A 23444-nucleotide genomic window follows, 5' to 3' on the forward strand; every position below is an offset into this window, starting at 1 on the left:
TCCAGGGTCCCCAAAACTCAGGAGATACGACCCCACCCGGAGTCCGAAGAAGCTCCCCGGCCCGCAGCCATTCCCTATGAAGGCCTCCCTACCAGGGAAGGGACAGTCTTTGGTCTCAGTTTCCCCCCTTGCCGGTTAAAGGTGAATAAAGTTGCATGTGCTAAGTGGTAGACGGGCCGGTTCTCGCAGCACCCAGAGGTCTCCGCAGGACGCACCCGGGGCCCCCAGAGGCAGAGAAGCTGCCGGATGCGCGAAGCTGAGGTTCCCGCATGCCTCCTGGGGGGTCACTCGCACCGCAGCCTCCCGGCCTCAGCCAAATGCCAGGGTCAAGACATGAAATAATTTACTGCGACTCAGCCTGTGCCCAGTGGGCCAGGACAGGGCTGGAGAAGAGTGACAACTGGGGGCCGCCGGCGTCAGTTCATGACAGTCTGTGCAAAGCGTCCCGGGAGGCCCGCGGTCACTCTGTCCACCGACCTGGGCGGGCCAGGCTCTGGCGGCACGTCCTTCCTTCCCTGCATCCTTAGCCCGCGTCTCATCCGGCACCTCCACACCCCACACCCACGCCGCTGTCAGGAGAGCAGGCACCTGCAGCTCAGGCAGCCCGGGCCACCCTCGTCAGGCGGGCTCAGCTTGCGCGCCTTGTGCTGCCGGATCTCGCGCACCAGCGTGTAGAAGGCATCCTCCACGCCCTGGGAAGAGGAGGCCAGCTCAGGGCGGGGACCACTGCCTCAGCCTCGAGCAGAACCCCAGCCCCTTCTCCACCCCACCCCGCGAACGGGGAGCTGGACCCTGCTCCCCTCTGGCCCCAGGGCCACCTCGTTGAGAGGCCTGTCCTCAGCAGCTCCCCCACGGCCCGCTGAGGGCTGGGGCCGACCAGGACCCGTGGGGCAATCTGGGGGCACAGGGGTGGGGGCCCCAGGGTCACCGCTCCGGTCTGGCTCAGGGCAGCTCTCTCCAGGGACCTCCACCTCCCCCGGGAGCTGTGTCGGCCCAGACCCGGGCCCTGGCCTCCCTCGCTGCCCTGCCATCCGGGGAGACTTACAGCGAGAGGGGCTGCTGGGTCACGGGGGTCCCGGAGGGTCCCAGAGGGTCCCGGAGCTGGAGCCAGAGCCAGAGCGGCTGCCCTGCGTCAAGGGAGAGGGGGCAGTGAGTGCGGCTCCCGGGCGGGGCGGGGCGGGGCCCTGGCTGGCTGCGGGGGCAGGGGGCCCGCTCACCTGACGCGTCTTGGCCGAGGTCTCGATGTAGGGGATGCTGTAGCTGCGGGCGAGGTCCTGGGCCTGCCGAGACTCCACGGTGCGCGCGGCCAGGTCACACTTGTTCCCCACCAGCACCATGGGCACATCGTCTGAGTCCTTCACCCGTTTGATCTGCTCCCTGCAAGAGGGAAGGCGTGAGCCGGTGGGCAGGCTGCCCGTGGCCCCTGAGGGAGGACAGGAGGCCCCTGAGGGCTGGCGGGCAGCTCACCTGTACTGGTGGATGTCCTCGAAGGACTTGGCGTTGTTGATGGCAAACACACAAAGGAAGCCCTCCCCGGTGCGCATGTACTGGTCCCGCATGGCGCTGTACTCCTCCTGGCCCGCCGTGTCCAGGATGTCCAGCAGGCAAGTCTCCCCATCAATGACCACTTGCTTCCGGTAGGAGTCCTGGGGAGGACACTGCTTAGAGACAGCCGGCTCTCCAGGGATGGGACCCTCCCTCGCTCCTCTCGTGCCCCCCAGGACCTATGACGAAGAGACCCCTCCTGCAGAGCGGGTAGAAGACAAGCCCGTGTCAGAAGCCAGGCTGTGCACAGGGGCCAGGCCAGCTCACCTCTATGGTGGGGTCGTACTCATCCACAAAGTGGTTCTGGATGAGCTGGATGGTCAGGGCGCTCTTCCCCACGCCTCCAGCGCCCACCACCACGAGCTTATACTCCGTCATTGCTCCTCAAAGGACCACAGCACAAGGCACTGCAGTGGTCGCCTGTCCCACCTGCCGAGGAAGCGGCACTCAGCACGGCCAGACCACGCAGGGCAGGCCCGCTGAGCTCCCTGGGCCAGCCTGCCCAGGCCCGGCCTGCCCTCTGGGCCCAGACATCCAGGTAACAGGGGCGGCAGCCAGAATGGTGGCCCAGCCACTCACCTGTGGCACCTCCAGCCCAGAGGTGGGAGGGGGGTCCTGCCTCCAGCTGCATTTAATGACTGTGTGAGAGAAGCAGGGAGCCGGCCCCCCAGAGGCAGGGCTGACAGCTGAGGGCGTCTCCCAAGCATGCACCCGAATTAGAAGCTGCTGGGTAGGCAAGAAGCCTGAACTGGAAGCACCGTGGGCTGAGGTTACCAGCGCCCCCATGAGAACAGGCCTTGCCACAGTGGCGGGCACAGCAGCGTGCCCGGACAGGCTGGTGGCAGCCGACAACCGGCTCCAGGCCCCCCCACCCCCGGGCATGCTGGTGCATTTGACAAGTATTCACTGAGCACCTACTGCATGCCAGGTACTGCTCCAGGCACAGGATGACGAGCAGACAGAAAGTACCCCTGCCTTGGCGAGTTCGGGCTAAGCTCCAAACAAAAAATCCACATAAAGGAAAAATAAAGGGAAACCCACGGGGCCCCACTACCAGAAGAACTTTGGAGAGCATAAGGAAGGTGAGGAGGCGGGCAGGGGGCCAGGGCTCCAGGAAGCAGAAGCTGATCACAGGAAAAGACCCAAAGAAGGTGCGGAAATAAGGAGACAGGTGAGAAAGGAAAACGGCCTGGGGCCAAGGCCTCTAGCTGGGGTGCCCCCAATTTGTGATGCTTAAAGAACGGATGCCCTTGTGGGGACAGTGAGCAGTGACTTCCTAAACCTCAGATTCGTCTGGTGTATGTGATGGCCGCCCGGTGCCCGAGCTCTTCGCAGGAGTCCTTGCGTCTCTGGCGGGTGGGAGACCCCGCCTAGCGCCATGGTCACGGGCGGGCCTCCGCTCGGGGACACCCAGCGCACTTGTGGGGCCCCGGAAGACAGGGCCCGGGACACGGAGCCGAAGGGGCTGGCCTGGGTGAGGCAGAGCGGACCAGCCGCCGCCCGCAACCCCCGCCGCAGCGCCCCGCCCGCCGCCGCCCGCCGCCGCCCGCGGCTCACCTGCGCCCCCGCGCGCCCGCGCGCCCTGCGAGGACAGCAGGCCCCCCGCCCGGCCCGGCCCTCGCCGCCCCCGCCGCACTCACCGCTCACTGGCACGACTGCCCCCGGGGCCGGGGCGGGGGCGGCGGCGGGGGTCGGGGCACTTGGCTCGCCCGGCGCATGGGCTCCGTCCGCGGCGGGTGCGGTTCGGGCTGCGGGCGGCGGACACCCGACCGGGCCGCGCACGCCCCGCCCCGCGCCCGTCCGTCAGCCCGGCACAGCCTGCCATTGGCCGCGCGCGCCGGGCCCCGCCCTGCCCCACCCCGGTTGGCCGAGAGGCCCGCCCGTCAGAGGCCTCGGCCGGGCGGGGCTTCCGGGAGCTGTGCGGAGGGCGGTTCCCGCCCGGCTGGGCCTCGTGGGCTGCGGCCTGCGGGGTTGGCTCCGCTGGGGATGGGGTCTGGGGGAGACAACTTATCCGGAGACTGCCCGGACTCTCCCGGGAACAGGCGGGACTCGCGGGGAGATAGAGACCCCGCGGCGAAGCGGGTCCGCGGCCGGGTGTGGACTGGGGCGGGGTCGCCGATGTCCGATTCGAGCCCCTGCGCCGCTTTTGGAGCCCAGCGCCGGGCCCCTGGGCACCTTCACGGCGCGCACAGCTGCGCCCACGCCCCCCTAGGCCGTCCCTGCGCCGTGCCGCGCAGCACACCGTAGGGGTTCCGGAGCGGAGGGAACAGCCCGAGGGCTGAGCCTCAGGGAGGGTGGAGCCCGCGGGGTCAGCACCGCAGACTCCCCCGGACCCGAGGCCGGGGAAAAGCGGAGGGGCTGCCGGGACGAGGGTCAGGTGCAGGTGGCTTCGGAAGGGGCTCCTCCCGGCTCCCAGGACGCCTGGCAGGTTCGGCGGGGTCCTTGGGCGCGGCTCAGCCATGCGCCCAGGGCCAGGCGGCGCAGGGCGCCTCGGCTGGGCGGGGACGTCTGAGCCCGCGGAGCAGCGAGTCCGGCTCAATCTTTTTACCCAGTGCGGGGGGGTCTTGTTTTTCACTTACGTAGTGCGCAGCCCCGCCCCGGGCTCCGCAGAGGGCCCTTGTCCCGCGCTCCCTGATCTCCAGCTTCCCCCAACTTCGGCAGGCCCTGCAGACTACCCGCCCACCCAGCTTCCCCAAAGCCCGGAGCCCAGCCCTGCAGAAGCTCACCCTGAGGCCCAAACGGTACCCAGGAAATCCAACCCAAAAGTTGCCATAAGGGGTTGAATTGAAGACTCCCCCACCCCAAGCATAAATACGCACATTGTATCTCCTTTAGAGACTCTCAGAAGTACATGATTTAACATTTTAAAAAATTTCAAAGTAACGCATAAACACATTCTCCTTGTTTATAAGAAAGAATGGTGCATTACAGGTAAGGCCAAACCTCCCCTTCTGCTCAGCCGGCACCTCCTTCCATTCCTACCCCTTCCGCGCCGTTCGGCCCCCCTCCCGTGCCGGCTCCGTGCTGTGCCCAGGAGCTCACCCCACTGCAAGCCTTGACCTCGGCAGGCCCCTGGGGGGCCGCCCCCGCCCCAGGCACGGCGCCGACCCCACGTGCCGTGGCTGTGTCCGGTTGGCCGTCCCGCGCACTGCGCCGCGGCCACGACGGAGCCCGGCTCGCGCCTGACGCGCGTAGACGCGAAGTAAAGGCGGATAAGTGAAAACGGGTGACGGCGCCTCTCGCCGGCGCGGACACTCTGGACTCCCCTCCAGGAGTCCAGGTCTGCATTTCCCTCGTCTTCAGAGGGTCCTTTCCCAAGGCGCTTCCTTTAAATCCCGCAGGGCCTTGGCCTCAGGGACGACCCGACACGGGCGCCTACCACCTGAGAAAGGTGGGTGCGAGTCTCCACCTCAGACCACCTTTGCGGAAGCCGACACCTGGCCTGCCTGCGCCCCGCCGTCTCGACAGCGTCTCACCTCCCCAGCTTCCCTCCCGGCCCGAGGGGCGCTCCCGCGCGTGCGGGGCGGGACACGCGCGAACCCCCCCAACCTGGTTGGCCGCCACCCCGCCCGCCCTCCCGCCGGCCCTAGCAACCGTTGCTGAGGGGCGTGACTCGGCTTCGCGGAGCCGGAAGATTCCCGCGGCTCATGAATATTTGCAGATTCAGAGGAGGCCCCGCCCCCGTTGCCTTGGCGCCCAGGCCCCTCAACCCCGCGGCCGGAAGAACAACCCCAAGTCGAAGAGAGCGCCCGGCGAAGGAGGGCGCCCGGGACCAAGCCCCCGGGGCTGGGGCACCGGGGCCGACCCCTCAGGTGAGAGCCGAGAGCGCCTTTGGGTCCGGGGCCGCAGGCCTGTCTCCTCCCGTGTCGGGGGGAAACTGAGGCCGGGGATGGAGCAGAAAGACAGTGAGGTCCCAGTGATGCCCCAATTGTCAGATCTGGTCCCCTGGGGACCCATCCCACAACCCCTGGCCCTGCTGAGGGTCTCGCGGTCACCAGGACAGGAGGGACCCCAAGCCCTGCCTAGGGACCCACTCTGGGAGTTTCCATGATAGGGACCTAGGAGGGGAGAGGCCCTACCCTCAGAAGGGATAGCAGGTGGAGGGGACCCAGAGAGGTGATGAGCCCGGCCAGGAGCTGGTGTTAGTCTGGGCCGTGGAGAGAGAAAGGCCACCACATTTCCAACTTCGGGGGCTCACAGAGTGGCAGGGCAGGATGGGATCAGGGCCATGAACAGTGTGGACGGGTCCAGGCCAGTGAGTAGATGAGAAGAGATAGTGTCTCAGTGGGAACCTCAGCCTCCAACCCAGGCCCTGCTCCTTGGACCCCAAGACCTTTGGCTAATCTGGACCCATACTCTGGGCCTAGTCATGGGCAGGACCTCAGGTCAGCTGTTCTCAAGCACAGAGGGAAGAGGGTGGCCCACTGGTGTCCCAGGCCACAGCCTGGCCAGCCCGTCCCTCTCCCAGAGCCCGAGGCTGGCAGCCCTGGGGTAGGCAGGGGCAGCATCTTCCTAGGGGGCCTGGTGCTGGGGTCCTCCTTTGAGGCTCAGGGCCTTTCACCAGCTGGAGAAAGGCAGGCAGTAGAGGAACTTTTGGAAAGAAATCCTGGCCAGAAATTCCATGAGGCTCTTCGTGAGGCTCCCTTGCATGGCCTTCACCTCCTTGGGTCCTTGGTGTGTGGTCACTTTCCAGACGAGGGCACGTGGAGCCCAGGCAGCTTGTCCCAAGGCCCAGCACTCCCTCCCACCCTCTCTGTCAAAGGCTAGCTGACCACCCCCGCCCCGGGGAGGGTGAATCTTGACCATCCACAGGGGGTGATAGACAAGAACAGTGGCCAGAAGCTGCATCTGCCACATTCACTGATTTTGGGGGGGATATTCTTGAGCCCCTGTTCTGCACACTGGACATGGCAGGTGAGTGTCCTGCCCACACAGAGCTCACGCTGTCTCAGGCAAGGCACTCACTCAACTGAACTGAGGGCTGTAGAAGGGGGTCGGTCTTATCAGGTAGTAAGTCCAAGAAGGTCGGGAGGGAGCACAGGGGTGGGGGTCGGCGAGGCCCTGATCCAAGGTGAAGGGAAGAAGCCAGGATTTCCGTACAGACTTCTGGCTCTACCCTCAGAGATGATTCCAGGGTCTGGGACCAGGCACAGGCATCTGTGTCTTTAAGGAGCAATGCCAGGAGAGCCTGGTGCAGGTGGACCACCTCCTGTGGGCCTGGGGGTAACGCCCAAGAGGGTCAGGGTGCCTGGGAGGCCAGCCCACAGGGGATGGTCCAGAGCAACAGGCCGGGGACCCCTTTTGGAGAGGGTGGAGTTGGGAATGGAGGGAAGTGGGGATTTGAATGAAGACCAAGCATTTGCATTGGATGGATCCAGAGGGACCCTAGCGTCGGTCACCCATATGGCTGTCTTCCCAGTCAGCCGGGCCAGGTGCCCCATCAGGATGGTTGAAAGGACCTAAGGGCCAGGCCCCAGGCTGACAGCCCCACACCTCTGCACCTGCTCGCTTCTGGGCCCTGTGACCTTGGCCCAGCCTGTCCCAGGTCCCTCGAGCATGGTGACCTGGCCAGGAGGCCAACCTGACTGTCTCTCTCGCAGGTGCTGCCTGGGGCCACATGCTGCCCTCTTGCCCAGATGTTTGACCCACGGTGGGAAAAAGCAGCTGCCTCCAGGTGAGGGGGTCTCAGTGGGCACAGGGGTGGGGGGGCAGTGCCTGAGACCCTGGTCCTGAGCCCCACAGGGTCAGAGACCATCAGGTGGAGAAGGACACACAGCACAAGCCCTGAGGCAGAGGCTGCTGCTGATTACAGCAGCAAATGGGCAAACGGGACCTCGAGGCAGCCCCGCTCCCCGCCTACATGGGGCCTCAGAGGGTAGGCCGGAGCTGACACCCCGCATGGACCCTGAAGCATGGGCAGAAACACAGGGAGGGCGGCCTGCCCAGGCCGGGAGTGTGAGCCCCGGCTGAGGGAGGAGACGGCAAGGCCCCCAGGCAGGCCGGGGCTTCACCATTACAGCCTTCTCCGGGCCAGAGGTGGGCTGCGGGGGCTTGCTGTGTGCGTGGATACATCAAGGGCTGCACAGGGTCTCGGCTGGGCTGTGGATCAGAGGAAGAGCAGAGACTGATCAGCTTTGCCCTCTGCCTACACCCAGCAGGTTGGATGTGAATGGACCAGGCCTGGGACAGAGCCCATGGGCCTTGGCCAAGCAGAGCCAGCGTCCGAGTGCGGGAGCTGAGCTGGCAGAGCCGGCACAACACCCGCCCCCAGGGCAAGGCCCCGGGCAGCCGAGGGGGCAGCCGCAGCGAGCGGCTGGTGGAGGAGCACCTGTCACCTGCCCGACTGGTGAGTGCCGGGGGGCTGGGCTTGGCCCGCTGGGGCCCCTGTGCCTGCTCTACCCTTGGGTCGACCCCAGGTGCTTGGTGACACAGACGTCCCCCAGGCATTCAGGCCGCAGAAGGGCCCGAGCCAGGCCCATCCACAGCTTTGCTGAGCCCCTACCGTGCGCTGGGCTCCAGGGACCCCTCCGTGAACTAGAGAGAAGGCCCCTCTTTCCTGTGGGGAACAGGGTGACAGCCCATCCAAGCGCGTGGCGCACAGACTTAGCGAACCGCGAGCAGAGGAGGGCGCAGGCGTCTGCAGGGCGGGGCATCCTGGGGTCCCACTGACCTCATCTGGCGCAGTTGTTGAAGCCTTTCTCCCAAACCTGGGGTGCGGTGGCAGCCGCTCCCCCACTCCCACCCTGGGGCCCAGCAGGTTCTGCAGAGCCGTCTCGACGGCAGGTTCCTGCCCAGTGACCCCAGAGAGCAGCCCTGCACCTCCTGGTGACCGGACCCTCCCTTGCTGGCCATGCCCCCCGCCCGTCGCTGGCCACGCTAAGGGCCAGGCGTTCCCCAGCACCCCTCCAGCCGCACAAACACTTGCACCCAGGTGAGGGACCCTTGGAGACCCTGGGGTGACGCACCCACCAACACTCAGCAGAAGGAAGCCTGGCTGCCTGAGGTCCCCACGCACTTTCCTGACCAACTCGGAGAAGGGTCCACGAGGTCTGGTCACTGCAGGTGGACAGGACACTCCCGCCGGCCCCCTCCCCACACCCCCCAGCAGCCCCTGTGTGTCCACCCTCCAGCCGGGCCTGCAGCGCCCGCAGCACCCAGGGTCCTGGTCCAGCGTGGACCCGTCAGGTCAGGCCGCCGGCCCCCGCTGCTGCATGGGCTGGGTGCTGGGGACACGCCTTGATCAGAGCCACTCCGTCCACCCTGGGACCTCCCCCTCCCCCACCCAGCTCCTGGCGGGGGAGAGAGCCTGCCTGTGTGAGCGCGGCCCAAGCACCCCAGGACCACCCTTGCTTCCTAACGTATTTGAGTCCAGTGCCCACCGTGCCAAAGCATGGCTGCTGAAGCATTTCCCTTGGTCGCTGGAACCGGGGGTCTCAGGCCTCTGTCCTCCCAGACCGTCCTGCGTGTCGCCAGCATGTGGCAACTGCTTTCTCCCTGAGGCTGAGTCTTACTGAGTCATCCTAACTCCAAGCCCTTCTTTGTTTTTTCTTTTACTGGTTTGAGCTGAGAAGCCATTTTATTTTCCAAGCCACGAGTTCCAGGACTCCTGGGCTCTCTCCACCAGCTCTGAACCCTGCCTTCTGTAAAACCTCATCAAATGCAGTGAACTGTGGCCAGCTCACTCTGCCCACAATTGCCTGGCACCTCTCCACCCCCATCACAGGTTCATTGTGTGCATCTTCTGCCATCCAGGTTACTACAGGAGACCCTTTTACCAAAAATTCCATTGTCACATGACCTGGGTCTCCATCTTTCCAGTTTCAGTAACACTCACGTCAACCCCCCCCCCACCAGTCCCCATCCAGTGTCACATCGTTTCATCATTTTTGTTATGGTAGCTATTGGAGCTGCACCTCAGTCCCAAGTTTTGTATGAGTCAGCTATTGCTATAGTGATGCTGCGTAACAAACAACCACCAAACTCATCAGCTTACAGTGCAAGTGTACCATCCATGGGTTTGAAGGAGGCTGGGGCTCGGCCGTGCTGAGCAGAGCTGGGCTTCAGGCCCCGAGCTGCACTGGGTCTGTTCCATGGGTCTCGTTAGGACACCAGCACACCTCAGGGCACGCCCTTCTCTGGCAACGGCCCCACCAGCCACACAGGATCACAATCTCCACTCCTGTCACATCACACTTATCGTCCAGCTGGAGCCAATCGTAGCCGCAGTCAACATGGGTGAGGCAGGGAAATGCCTGCCACCTGCTCCAGCCTTGCAGCCAAAAGCAGGAGTTTCACTAGGGGGCGGGGCGGGGTGTGTGTAACTACTGTCCAGCTCTCAGGGCTGACTCCCCACCGACCCCTGCAGCAGGCCCTGGCCCAGGTGGATGACCTCCGACTGGTGAGCGTGCTGGAGCTGTGTGTCAACACCCACGAGAACAGCCTGGGGAACTTTGGTGAGAGCCCTTCCCCGTGCACACCCGCCACCATCACGGCCAGGCCGTGCTTGAAGGCTCGGCCTGCTCGGGCCCTGCCCAGCAGGCTCTGGTCTTTGGACCACTGCACCCACAGACCTGCCCTGCACCTTGCTCTCCAGGGACTGAGAACCCTCTCCCGGGGCCCTGAGAGCACGGGACACTGGCTGGGGGGGCCGTGCTCCGGAGCCCAGTGTGTGGTCTGGGCGTGCCCGCAGTTCCCCGTGGGAGGCGGCCTGTGGGCGAGACCCGCGCCAGCCAGGCTCCCCTCCCCGCAGAGTCCCGTGGCCGCGTGGCCTTCTGGGTGCCTCTGCCCCCACGGAGTGCCTCCTGCACCCTCCCCTGCTGGCCTGTGTCATTCGAGCCGGGCCTCAGACATCGGCATGTGGCCCCAAGGCTGCCCCTGGGCCTCAGAGCAGCCGTCGGGCAGCAGGGGCCGAGGGGCGCTGACGCCTCTGAAGGTGCAAAGGGCGGCAGGGCCTGCGCTGACCTCTCTTCCTGCGGCCCCACAGGGCTGCACCTGCCCAACCTCAGCCAGCTGAAGCTGAACGGCAGCTGCCTGGGCTCCCTGAGGTGAGTGTCCACCCCCCGCGGTGGTCACAGGGGAGGGCGTGCTGCCGGCCTGGGTGGGGTCCTGGGCCTCCCACTATCTCCGGCTCCCGGCCCTAACGCCCACCCCTGGTCACGTCGCCCACCCCTGGTCAGCGGGAGGCCCCGCTGAGGGTGACGCCAGCCACCCGGAGCCTGCAGTCAGGGTCGGGCTGGCCACGCCAGGTTTTGTGGCTGACGAGGTCTCCAGGGACCTCCCTGTGGTGCCCGGAAGGCGCCCACTGACCTTCGGCAGAGGACCCCCAACCCGCGAGCCTGGGCGGCTCATCACCAACCAGCCTCTGGATTTGGGGCGTCCCCACACCCCTCACCACAGCCCAGGGCTGTGTCCCCGTGCTGGTGGGGCCGTAGCTGGGGCCTGAGCCGGCCCCCATCAGCCCAGCGAGACGAGCAGAGGAGCACGGCCGCTGCTGACCAGCCGGACCTCAGACCCCACGTGAAACACAGCGGCATCTTAATAGCTTAAAGGACAAAATGCAAAACTCAGGACAGATTAAGGTTTTTTCTTACTTCGTCGGGCTGGAAAGAACAAAGCTGAAGTAGTATCAGAGTTTATTGGGTGTTTGAACAAAATGGGTGTCAGGAAAACCCTGCTGGGATTTTTTTTTTTTTCCTTATAAATTTATTTATTTATTTAATTTTGGCTGTGTTGGGTCTTCGTTGCTGCGTGCGGGCTTTCTCTAGTTGTGGCGAGTGGGGGCTACATTTCATTGCGGTGCGTGGGCTTCTCATTGCGGTGGCTTCTCGTGTTTCGGAGCACGGGCTCTAGGCGCATGGGCCTCAGTAGTTGTGGCATGCGGACTCAGCAGCTGTGGCTCGCAGGCTCTAGAGCGCAGGCGCACGGGCTTAGTTGCTCCGCAGCATGTGGGATTCTCCCGGACCAGGGCTCGAACCCGCGTCCCCTGCATTGGCAGGCGTATTCCTAACCACTGGCCCACAAGGGAAGCCCAACCCTGCTGGTTTTATGCGGCCAGACAGCCGTCCTGGGGCAGCGGGAGGCCAGTCCCAATTCTAGAAAGTTCTCCTGATGTTTTAAATGGGCTGTAAGTATCCAGTCATTTCCAGGGAAGATGATAAAGGTATTCATTAAGCAGCCTTGCACGATTTTTCCTATTTGTACTGCTGTTTGTCGAATAAACATCAAAAAGAATTTGAAAAACACCTGAAATCCTAGAAGTGGAAGCAAAGAAGATCAGAGGCCACGTGGCCCCTGTGGGCAGGGACAAGCAGGCGGATGCCAGCTTCCATGGCTCCTGCGTGGCTCCTGGGCCTGCAAGGAAGGGTCTGGAAAGCGGGCTCTCGGAATTGCCTTTAGTACTGATACATGGTTCAGCAATATTCTGACAGAGACGTCAATACTTTAAGTTAACAAAGACAAAGAAAATCATATTTACTCCTTCATTATTAAGGCTTACAAATTAGCTCAAAGAACAATAAAATATATAGAAAACGTATGAAATAAAGGATGGAAACTACAAGGAGAAGTGGAAGGTATAAAATTAAATATTTGTTACCATTTGTAACAAAACAAAATATTTGATTTCAAAAACAAAATCAATTCCAAGAAAAAAATCATGATTTATATAAAACATGTGTTCTGTTCCTTGAAAACGACAGTGAAAAATGTAAGGAATTTTTAAGTTGTCTGTTAGCGAATCCTGAAACTTGGCCGAATGTTGTTTGCAAATCTCCACGGAGTGATAGTAAACAAATATTTGTAAAAGGAAACTAATTCAATATGACAGTGCAATGAAGTAGTATTACAGCTTAGCTGATGACAGAGATAGTCAAGCCATTAAAACCTCAGGCAGTGTTATGAGGACTGGAAAGTAATTTTCATGTGATGGCTGTCACTTCATCCGAAGCTGAGAGAGAATTCAGCCCCTGAAAGTGTCACTGACGTGAGGACAGATGGGGCTGGTTTCCAGGCCAGCCAGCATCCGACAAGAGCATCCTTCACCAGGACCACTGTGTGGGGAAACCACAGTAACAATCTCTGAAACTCAACAACTAACTTGGAGATCATTAAAATGATTGAAGGGACAGTTCTCGCTACAACTTAATCGTGTGTGTGTCCCCTGAAGACTCTCCACCCTTCCTCCTCCCGTGAACTCAGACCATGGTGGCTTTCACTTAAGCAGAAACCCCTCATTTTGATTTGTTCCAGTCCATCAGTTCTGGCTGGTGTTGTGGGTGTTTTTTAGGAGGTTTGTCCGCACCCCGAGGTCTTGGAGATATTCTACTTTTTCTTCTATTCACTTACGGTCTCACTTTTCACTTTCGGGTCTTTAATCCTACTTATCTGCGAGGTTGCTTCCACTCCTGATATGAGATGGGGACCCAGTTCTGTTTAGCACCACCTGGTGAGTCGGTTTTCCCAGCATCGTCTACCCCAGGCCCACGCAGACACGCTGGCGGAGTGAGGAGCTCTCCATTGTCACAGTCTTTATTGGCGCGGCTTTGTGTTAATCTGTAACATGTTACCCTCATCTTAGTTTTCCTTTTTCCAAACTGACCTAGCTATTCCTAAAAGCTTATTCTTGCATTTGAGTTTTACGATCAGTTTGCTGGGTTTCACACACCCTAATCTTTCAGGATTTTGTTTTGTTTTGTTTTGGAATTTTAAAAAGTCACATGCTCATTTGGGTTAATTTTTACGTTATATACACCCATGAATATGGTATAGCTCTCCATTCATGTGTGCTTTAATGTTTTTAATAGAGTCTTTAAACTTCTTCTGTAAAGTTCATAGGTTAGAACGCTTTCAGCTGCAAGTTACAGAAACCTGCATCCAACCGGCCTGAGCAGTGAGAAATTGTTTATCCCTTAAGTGCCTAAGGACCACGGGCCAAACCCTGTTCTAAGCACAGAGGATATGTCAGGGAACAGAACAGGTGAGAATCCCTATCTCTGAGGGCACACAAGGAGCCCGGTGGTGGCTCACTCAGCCGGTGGCCCCTCAGGATGTGGCCCCCATCCCCATGCCTGGGGCTGCTGCAGCCACGTTGGTGGGCTGAGGGAGTGTGGTAGCTAGTCTTCTAGGGTTGCTGAACAAAGCACCACGAACCAGGTGTCTTGAACAGCAGAAACTGACTCCCTCAGGTCTGGAGGCCATGAGTCAAGATCAAGGTGTATCTCCTTCTGAGGCAGAGGGAGAACCCAGCTCACTCCTCACTCCTGGGGGTTTGCTGGCCACCTTTGACGTTCCTTGGCTTGTAGACTCATCACCCCAATCTCTGCCTTCAGCTCACGTGGCCTTCTTCTCCCTGTGTCTGGATCCAATTTTCCTCTTTTTGTAAGGACACCAGTCATATTGGATTAGGGCCCACCTCATCTCCACCAATTACATCTTCAGAGACCCTGTTTCCACGTCAGGTCACATTCTGACGTCCTGGAGGTTAGGACTACAACATATGAATTTGGGGGTGGGGGGAGGATGCAATTCATCCCGTAACAGGAAATGTGCCCTCCTGTGTCCATCAGTAAGAACAAGAAGGTTCCCAGCATTCTTCTGTGTTTCTTTGGCCGGAACTGTATCATGTATACACTCTCTTACACCAACCACTAGCAAGGGATTGGAATTATGATTGGAGTGGGCTAACCAGGACCCCCACCTGTGCACCCCTCTGCCACTTGGGACAGGGCAGGACACCAGCCTCCTCTGAAGGCAGGGCTCCCTGAAACCAGAACTGAATTAATTCCCACATACTTATAGTATTTTTATAATCATGGATGAGGTCCTGATTCTGCTGTATTCTGTTTGATTGTTGCAAATTTAGAGAAACACTATGCTGATTTAGAATAGATTTTTTAAATTTTTATTTTATTAACTTTTATTGCAGTATAGTTGCTTTACAATATTGTGTTAGTTTCTACTGTACAGCAAAGTGAATCAGCTATATGTATACATATATGCCCTCTTTTTTGGATTTCCTAGAATAGATTTTTTAAATCAATAAGACAATTGATTTTTATAAATGGGTCTATTGCCTCTGGCAATAGTGTACCTTTGTTTTGTATTTAACATTATTGCCAAACTCTCCTATTAATTCAAATAATTTGTTAATTCAGATGCATTTCTGTATTGATGGTGATGTTATCAGCAAGTTACGAGTGCTATCTTTCACTCAAATCCTCCTGCTCCTTTTTCTTGTCTTATTGCTTTGGCCAGGATCTACTAGCCAGTACGATGTTAGACAGCAGCAATGACAGTAGCAGGCATCCTTGGTTTGTTCCCGATCTTAACGGGTATGTGTCTGGGTTCCTCTGCATCTATTGACATGATTATAAAATGATATTTCTCCTTTAGTCTATTTATGCACTGGATTCCACTGACAGATTTTGTGATGGTAATTCATCCTTACATTCCTGCAGTAACACTACTTGATGAGTTATTTTTAAATCACTGTAACGTTAAAATAATATTTGCTTTGCAATTTTCACATCAGTCTTCATGAGTGATAGTGCTTTAATTCCCCAGTTTGTACTTCTCTGGTCCTGGAATCAACGACTGACTCAGACGGGGCCCTCCCTTTTATTGTTCTCTTCAACTGCTTAATTTTTTGAAATTTCCTGTACAAGAAATTATTGTGGAAGATAGAGATTGTCTATTCCATGATAGATTTTACTTTTAAAGCTGATCCAGATCCAGGGACTTGGCGGGGGTGGGGGGAGGGGTGTTAATCACTGTTTAATTTCTTTAGTGGTTATTAGTCTAGTTTTCTTTCTTTTGGCACCAGCTTTGTCTAGTTTTCATGAATGTTGGTATATAGTTTGTTCATAATGGTTTTTGTTGTTTTAAATTGCTGCTATAGTCATAATTATTCCTCTTTTTAAGTTCCATACATTTATTTGCATTGTCCCTCTGTTCATCCTTGATCAGTCCTGCCAGAGGATTGTCTATTAAGTTTTTAAAGAATCAGCACTGGGCTCTGTTAATCTTCTCTATGGTTTTTCTAGTTATTACTGGTTCTATTCTAATCTTGATTACATCTTTCCTTCGTGTTCTTTTGTTATTTGCTGTTGTTCTTTTTCCAGCTCCTTGAGCTGAATGCTTAGCTTAATTATTCTACTCCTTCCAGTTTTTTATAAATATATTTAAAGATCTAACTTTCTAGGGCTTCTCTGGTGGTGCAGTGGTTAAGAATCCACCTGCCAATGCAGGGGACACGGGTTCGAGCCCTGGTCCAGGAAGATCCCACATGGCGCGGAGCAACTAAGCCCGTGCACCACAACTACTAAGCCTGCACTCTAGAGCCCGCGAGCCACAACTACTGAGCCCACATGCTGCAACTACTGAAGCTTGTGCGCCTAAAACCCGTGCTCCACAACAAGAGAAACCACCGCAATGAGAAGCCCATGCACTACAACAGAGAAGCCCCTGCTCACTGCAACTAGAGAAAAGCCCGCACACAGCAACGAAGACCCAATGCAGCCAAAAATAAATAAATTAATTAATTAATTTTAAAAAATAAAATAAAAAATAAAAGAATCCTGGAGGGCAGCTAGCAGAGGCTTGGCATGTGCAGAATTGTAATCTTTGCAGAAGTGAAGAGAAACAATAGAACCTAACAGTTGTTTAAAGAATAAAGAAAACTTGTCAGACATAAAAGAAAACTTTCATCTACAGATTGAAATAAAAAACTGAAACTGAATTGCCAACCCTGAAACATATCCTAATAAAGTTCCTGGACTTCAAGACACAGATCATATTGGGGGCAGCCAAGGAAAGAGATCAAGTCTTCCTTTAAGAAGAGAAAAAAAAGGAAGTTTTCCTCAGACTTCTCCATAGAAACACTCAAAGCCAGAAGACAGTAGAATGATGTCTACACAGCCCAGCAGAAAGACGGTATGAATCAAGAATTTCATACCCAGCCAACATTTTGGAATGAGTAAGAGATTAAGGAAAATAGTTTGATTAGCCCCTCTTGAAGGAATCATGAGACGCAAATTTCAGCCAATTAAAAGATGATTGGAAAATGCATTGAAGGCAATAGACGGGGGAGAAACATGGAATCTCTGTAACTAAAGGTGGAGATTACGGTAACAGCACAAAACTTAAAAAACGCAACATACAGAGCTTCCCTGGTGGCGCAGTGGTTGAGAATCTGCCTGCCAATGCAGGGGACACGGGTTCGAGCCCTGGTTTGGGAAGATCCCACATGCCACGGAGCAACTAGGCCTGTGAGCCACAACTACTGAGCCTGCGCATCTGGAGCCTGTGTTCCGCAACAAGAGAGGCCGCAATAGTGAGAGGCCCGCGCACCGCGATGAAGAGTGGCCCCCACTTGCCGCAACTAGAGAAAGCCCTCGCACAGAAACAAAGACCCAACACAGCCAAAAATAAATTAATTAATTAAAAAAAATAGAATCTAGGCAATAAAATAAAGTCTAACCTTTTAAAACAAAAAACAAAAAACGCAACATACAGGTTAATCGGTGGATGAGACGTAACCGAAGGGGAATTTGTGAACCGGAAGATGGGCCCCAGCGATGCAGAAAGGTGAGGCAGGCCAGGAACACCTCAGAGGTGAGGAGGCGGCTTCACGTGGACCAGGGGAGCAGGCAGAGCCCCCAAAGCAGGAGGAAGAGCAGATGCCAAGACCCGGGGTGCCACAGTGCAGGTGCGATTCAGGACCATGGGGAGACCAGAGCTGCTGGAGCCGGGGCAGGGAGGGCAGGGTGGCCAGCAAGGACCAACGTGCACCACCTCATCACCGCAGGGAAGCCCCTCACCTCAGCATCTCCAGTGAGTCAGCACTTCCAGGCAGCATTTCAGACCCTCACTCCCAATCTGAATGCCCAAGAAGCTATTAATAGTATAATTAGGAATATAGCAATACCCCCAGCATGAAAGGGAAAAGTCAGGACAAACCCACAGGACCCCAGAGGAAGCAGACAATGCCAGGAGGGGAGTAAAACGTCCAGGCACCTTCAGTGAATGTTCTGAGAGACACAGAAGAAGACATGGCTTCTTTGCACCCTCAAAACAAGAACAGAATGCCATGAAATAAGATAAGAGAACAACTAAGGGCGCTTGGGAATTAAATGTATGAGGGCTGACAAAAAATGTTACCGGCATTGTTGGAAGACAAGAGAATCTCCCAGAAAGCAGAGGAAAGGCAAAGAGATGGAAATGGGAGAGAGAAGGGATGAGAACAAGCTCCTTCTCAGAGACCACACGTGAGAGGCTGAGCTCCAGATATGAGAGCAGAGACCGCGAGGAGAGAAAATACAAAAGGGAACATCCCAGAAGCTGATGGAAAGGATGTGCAACAGTGGGCCGGTGCCCGGACAGGAGACGAGGGTCACCCAGGCTGAGAGGACCCCGTGGGCAGAGGTGGGGCCCACTGAGGTCGGGGGCAGATGGGAGAGCCCCGGCCTGCCCACTGGCAGGGGAGCGGCCACCAAGGGAGGGTGGCACAAACAAGTCCCAGGTGGGGGCAAGGGGACGGGCTGTGACACAGGGAAATCATCCACAAAAGAGGCCGGGGGCAAGGAAGGAGGGAGGACACCCCGGCTGACCCCGCTGGGGAGGGGACATCTCGCCCACACCCACTGCAGCGGGCAGCGGCCGTCTAGCACGAGGGCAGCTCCCGCGGCCAGGCCCGGACCCTGCAGGGGTTGGATAAGGTGCCCAAGACAGGCGGCTGCAGCCAGGAGGGAAGACAGGGGGCCGGGGGCTCTGGAGCCCCTTCCTCGGCCTGGAGGCCACCCAAGCCAGTCACAACTGTCCCTGCACCTGGAGACAGCCAGATGTGGGTGGCGGCTGGGCAGGAGGCGTGGCACAGGGCCTTCACGGCCACCGAGACACGACCCTCCGCCCCAGGACAGCACTGACCAGCCAACCCTAACCTCTGCAGGGACCTGGGCACCTCCCTGGGCCGCCTGCAGGTGCTGTGGCTGGCTCGCTGCGGCCTGGCTGACCTGGACGGCATCGGCTCCTTCCCGGCCCTGAAGGTGGGTCTGCGGTGCTCTGGGGAGTGCAGGGGGCCCAGGGGCCCTGACTGAGCCCCCTCGTGCCCCCCAGGAACTGTACCTTTCCTACAACGACGTCTCGGACCTGAGCCCGCTGTGCCTGCTTGAGCAGCTGGAGGTGCTGGACCTGGAGAGCAACTGCGTGGAGGACCCGGGGCAGCTGTGCTACCTGCAGCTGTGCCCGCGGCTGGCCTCGCTCACCCTGGAGGGCAACCCGCTATGCCTGCGGCCCGGCCCCGCCCACCAGGTGGGCACCGGGCGGGGCGGCGCTCTGTAGCTCCAGCCTCTTGGCCCAGGCACTGCTTTGCCCGCCTGAATGCCGGCCGGGTCGCCGGGTATCCCAGGGCACACGCCTAGGGCACGCCCGCTTGTTGCCGGGGCTTCTTCACTGGGAGCTCATTCCCATGTGGCTGGAGGCCCGGTGGCTGCCAGCTTGTCCTCCTGGGCCAGGACCGGACTCCGAAGGGCCACGCGTACACCCCAAGAGGTCTGTGCACACGCCATGGGGAACCACGCGTGTTCTGTACAGTCTCCACTTAGGGTCGTGTACACAAGCACACACGCTCACATACACACACCCGTGCAGGCCCCGTTCAGAGGCAGCCCCAGCCCCTGCAGCGCTGCTCGTGAGCCGGGGGCCTGTGCACACCGCCCGCGGCTGCACACACCCCCGCACTGCCCGTGAACACCCAGAGCTCACACGCCTGCCCAGCTACTCATGGTGCCCACGCACAGCGGCCGCCCACTGGGCTGGAGCTCTGAGTTCAGGCAGCTCCGCAGGCCAGAGGGCACCCCTGGACCCTGGCAGTGAGCCCAGAGAGTGAGATCATGCGTGGGTAAGAGCCCAGGGCCCCTGCAGTCCCTGCTGTCCCAGAGTGACCCTGGCTGGCCTGGAAGCCTGGGCAGAGAGAGATGGCATCCCCGACCCCCCAGTTCCCCTGCACTGCCCCCCAGCAGGTCTGGGGACAGCGGCTATGGGGCGATGCTGGCCTGACGGGCCCTCCGGACGCAGGCCTGCCACCCCCACCGCAGGTGCCCCAGGGCTACAACTACCGGGCAGAGGTCAGGAAGCTCATCCCCCAGCTGCAGGTCTTGGATGAGTTGCCGGCCACACACACACGCCTGCCGACCTCCCGGAAGCTGGACCACGACTGGCTCATGGTGAAGGAGGCCATCAAGGAGGGCAGCGTCCTGCACAGCCTGCTCCCCGGGCTGGGTACAGACGGAAGCCGTCCAGGGGCCTCGGGCTGGGGCTGCCCCAGGAGAGGGCTCCACTCCCCCACCCCTGGCCCCGCCCACAGGTCTCTCAGAGACGGAGAGCCGCCTCGTGTCGCTTCTCAGCCTCAAACCACCACCCCACCCCACCCCACCCCCGCCTGCCCCGTCCCCAGAGCCCTGCACACCCACCCCCAGGCCAGGACACCCTCCCTGTGAGCAACCCTGGTGGGGGCCTCCCCAACCATCCTCAGGGGGAAAGGAGGGCCAAACCTGCCCCCTGGTGGCGCTGGGCCTCGGGCACACAGATGCTGGGTGGTGGGGGGCCCTGCTCCGTGGACAGGGTTCAGCTGGGGGGCTCCTGGGTGGCCAGCTGGCGTGGGCCGTGATGACCTCTGATTTTGACCGTTGTGCAGGTCGTCCCCACGGATCCCCTGTTTGGAGGCTCAGCCCCGAGCTATGCTCACCTGAGACCCAGCGCAGGGCCCCCAGGCCCTGGCCCCGCTCCCTGCTGGTCCCCGGGGGCCTCCTGCCTGAAGGCCTTCTTCCCCAGGGCCCAGCCCCAGAGGACGACGCCAGCAGCCTCACCCACGGTAGGCGACCCACCTCGGCGTGAAGCTGCCCTGTAGCCCCTCAGTCCCAAACTAGGCCCAGCCGCACCCTCTTCTTCAGGTGCCGGCCGGGTCCTCTGTGGAAACCCCACCAAAGGCCTGCACGAGCGTCGGCACCAGTGCCAGGTACAGCCTGCTCCCCCCGAAGGCCGTGCCCCGGCCTGACGCGCCTGCCCCGGCACCCCCCGAAGGCTGTGCCCCTGAACCAGCCCCTCCCTCCCCAGGCTGGGGCACACCCACAGAGGCTGCCGCCTCCCGGGCCGGAAGACCTGGCCACCCGGGCCTCCGCCCCAGGGCCTGACCCTGCAGAGAGCCGCCGCCGCCTGGCCTCGGCCGGGCTTCCGGCCTTGAGGGAGCTGCGCCTGCGGTGGGTGCTCCATGCCCCCCACCCTGGCCCTGCCAGCCTGTGTGTCCCGACAGGCGGGGGCTTATGGCTGGGACCTGCCTTGGCTGAGTGGTCGCTGGTCCTCCGGGTGGCTGGAGGGGCTGGTCATGGGAGCCCAAGGCTGGGGGACCAGCCCAGAGTCACACTCATTTGGGATTGGCTCCAAAGGAGGGGCAGGGCTGCAGCGTCTCCCCTCCCCGCACCCCAGTCCCCTCCCCAGTAGGTGCCTGGAGTCCCGGGAGGAGGGGGCCGCCACCCCCGGGAGCCCACAGAGGGGCCCTGAAGAAGAGCAGGACAAGGCTGGGCCCAAGACTCGCCCCAGCCCCCCGAGCCTGGCCCCAGGTACCGGCGTGACCGCGCACACCGGCTCAGACTGGCTCTGCCCCCTCCTCAGCCAGGCTCTGAGATGGGTGGGACAGGGAGGTCCTCCCTTGGGGGTGGGGTCTCATGACCGAGGGGTTCCAACCCCAAGTCCCCCTCCCCTGAGCCCATGGGACCATGTGGCCACCGGGGCTGGGTGAGAGACAGAGAGAAGGCCCTCCAGAGAAGGGCAGTGTGAGCAGAGGCCAGAGGGGTCCTGAATGAAAGAGCAAGTGGCCCCAGGGTGGGGGCAATGAGGGGCCAGGATCAACAAGCAGGTCAGGCCCACCAGAAGTCCTGAGGGGAGCATGGCACAAGGCCGGCAAAGGGAGCAAGGCCACCGTAGATGGGCAGGAGACCAAGGCGGGGAGGGGTACTGCCCTTCCTCTGCAGACAGGGCCTATGCTGGGCTCAGGACACAGAATTAAGCCAGGCGAGGCCCTCCCTCAGGGACACTGGCTTCAGAGTGACCATGGCTGAGAGGAGCAAATGCAGAGCCTGTGAGGCAGAGAGACCCCTCACCCATCAGGCCCCAGGGAGGCTTCCTGGAGGAAGGGTCTGAACCGACTGGCAGGACAGCTGGGTGGGCAAACCTGGGGAGGGGGCGTTGTAAGCAGGGGCCACAGGAGTGTAGGCTGCAAGATTGGCCCAATGACCCTCCGGGGTGGCGTGGCATTGGGGGCGGGTGCGCATCAAGGAAGCCAGGATGGAGCAGGGACAGGGCAGGTCAAAGCTCTGCACTTCCTGTGCCGGCTGCGGCCTGTGCGGAGGGGCTGGGGAAGGTGGGCCACGAGACAGCCAGGAGGGGTGGAAAGGTGGAGGGGGAGCTGGCAGGCAGCCAGGAGGAGTGGCTGGAGGGGTGACAGCCAGTGAGGGACAAAGGGGTGCCAGGACCTCCTACTCCAGTCCGGGCCCGGGTGGGCTCTGGGTGACCACGGACACACGCACCCAGCCTGCCCTCAGGTGGGTGCCAGGGCCTCGCTCTATAGGGGAGGTTTGGGAACTGCCCCAGGGCCACCAGCCTGTGAGCATGCCCTGGGGGACAGGACCCAGTGACCCAAAGCCAGAGCCCAGATTTCCCCAGAGATGGGTCCAGCTCAAGCAAAGGTCAGAGGTCACAGGGCCGAGGGGCCACAGCTTCCCTGGGGAGCACAGGAAGTGGGGCAGTGGGGTGCTGCCTTGGGGGGGGGTGAAGGGCTAAGGGGAGGAGCCACAGTGGACACTGCAGCCCTGCCCATGGTGACTGCCCCAAGTGACTCCTTGGGGGCCCTTGTCTGACGTGCTCTTTCCTTCTTTTCCAGAGCCTTCCAGGACCTTGGGCTACAACCTGACCCCCTCTCCTCCCAAGTCCCTCATGCCATCTGACAGGGGCAGCAGCTCCTGGGGGTCCACAGATCTGCAGTTCCGGGGGCGTCGCCTCAGAGCCCTGGGTAGTCTGGGGCCTGGCCTGGGTCAGGGGCTGGCTGCAGTGACTGCTCTGAGAGCCCTAGAGGTGGCCTCAGGCCCCAGCCCTCGAGCCGAAGGCTGTCCAGGCCCAAAGCCAGCACCAGATCCAGCGGCCAGACCCCCAGCCTCCGGTGCATGCCGCACCTGAACCTCATGACCCCAGCCCAACCCCACCCCTAGTGTACACCACTACCCACTGCCAGGCTGGCCTGGGCGGTAGGCAAGGGCCCCAGGGCGATCGTGGGAGCCCCCGTGTGAACTCTGGCCTCACAGAACCCAGAGCACCTGGGCGGGTGTGTTGGGGGGTGGGAAGTCAGCCTGGTACAGGAGAGGACCCTCTTGGTAGAGGGAAGTTAGGAGTTGGGACCACCAAGGGTGGGAAGAGGGAGAGCCCAGGATAGGATGGTCCAGCTCGCCACCGCTGGCCCAGCTGCCCACCTCTTCCGTGTGGCCTGGCCTTCCCAGGAGGAGTAGGCCTGGAAGAGAGCAGACTGGGCCCAGGCTGGAGCTGGGCCCTGTCCATCCCCTGGCCAGCCCTCCAGCTGCCCCAGGGCTCTGAGCCACCCTTGGGCTGCCGTGGTCCCGAGCAGAGGCGCTTGCCCTAGGCCAACCAGGGTGCAACCACGCCTCCCATCCCTGGTGGACTTGTGGGGTTCCCCGCGCGGGGATGGGGTGGCCAGCTCCCTCCTCTTGGGGCCGGATACCCGGAAACCAAGCGAATCATTTTCGCGAATCATTTTCGACTGTCAGGTGTACAGAAATGCGGTTTACTTGGTAGGCGGCGTTGGTTCAATAAACTATGCAGCTGGCACCGCCTGCCTCCGG

At 60.0% G+C, this 23444-nt stretch overlaps 2 protein-coding genes across 5 annotated transcripts; one reads left to right on the top strand and one right to left on the bottom strand.

Annotated features, from left to right (window-relative positions):
• Nucleotides 1–326: 326 nt before the first annotated feature.
• On the bottom strand, nucleotides 327–3329 carry HRAS (HRas proto-oncogene, GTPase). 4 transcript variants are annotated; one of them, XM_057553582.1, is made up of 6 exons: nucleotides 3186–3329; nucleotides 1813–1974; nucleotides 1468–1646; nucleotides 1218–1377; nucleotides 1046–1127; nucleotides 327–692 (listed from the first exon to the last, which is right to left on the bottom strand). In XM_057553582.1, the coding sequence occupies exons 2-5, from the start codon at nucleotides 1921–1923 to the stop codon at nucleotides 1065–1067; spliced, it is 513 nt and encodes a 170-aa protein (XP_057409565.1). In that variant the 5' UTR covers nucleotides 1924–1974; nucleotides 3186–3329; the 3' UTR covers nucleotides 327–692; nucleotides 1046–1064. The 4 variants fall into 4 exon arrangements, with proteins under 4 accessions (XP_057409565.1, XP_057409563.1, XP_057409564.1 ...); XM_057553580.1 differs by lacking the exon at nucleotides 1046–1127 and having other exon boundaries at nucleotides 3186–3328; XM_057553581.1 differs by lacking the exons at nucleotides 1046–1127; nucleotides 3186–3329 and adding an exon at nucleotides 3103–3120.
• Nucleotides 3330–23420, top strand: LRRC56 (leucine rich repeat containing 56). Its single transcript, XM_057553583.1, has 13 exons — nucleotides 3330–5357; nucleotides 7146–7219; nucleotides 7701–7891; nucleotides 9911–9998; nucleotides 10529–10589; nucleotides 18488–18584; nucleotides 18655–18849; nucleotides 19635–19818; nucleotides 20234–20410; nucleotides 20490–20554; nucleotides 20653–20795; nucleotides 21022–21155; nucleotides 22475–23420. The coding sequence occupies exons 3-13, from the start codon at nucleotides 7715–7717 to the stop codon at nucleotides 22765–22767; spliced, it is 1614 nt and encodes a 537-aa protein (XP_057409566.1). The 5' UTR covers nucleotides 3330–5357; nucleotides 7146–7219; nucleotides 7701–7714; the 3' UTR covers nucleotides 22768–23420.
• The last annotated feature ends 24 nt before the right edge of the window (nucleotides 23421–23444 follow it).

Source organism: Balaenoptera acutorostrata, chromosome 9 (genome assembly GCF_949987535.1).
Source record: "Balaenoptera acutorostrata chromosome 9, mBalAcu1.1, whole genome shotgun sequence".
Classification (NCBI taxonomy): Eukaryota; Metazoa; Chordata; class Mammalia; order Artiodactyla; family Balaenopteridae; genus Balaenoptera; species Balaenoptera acutorostrata.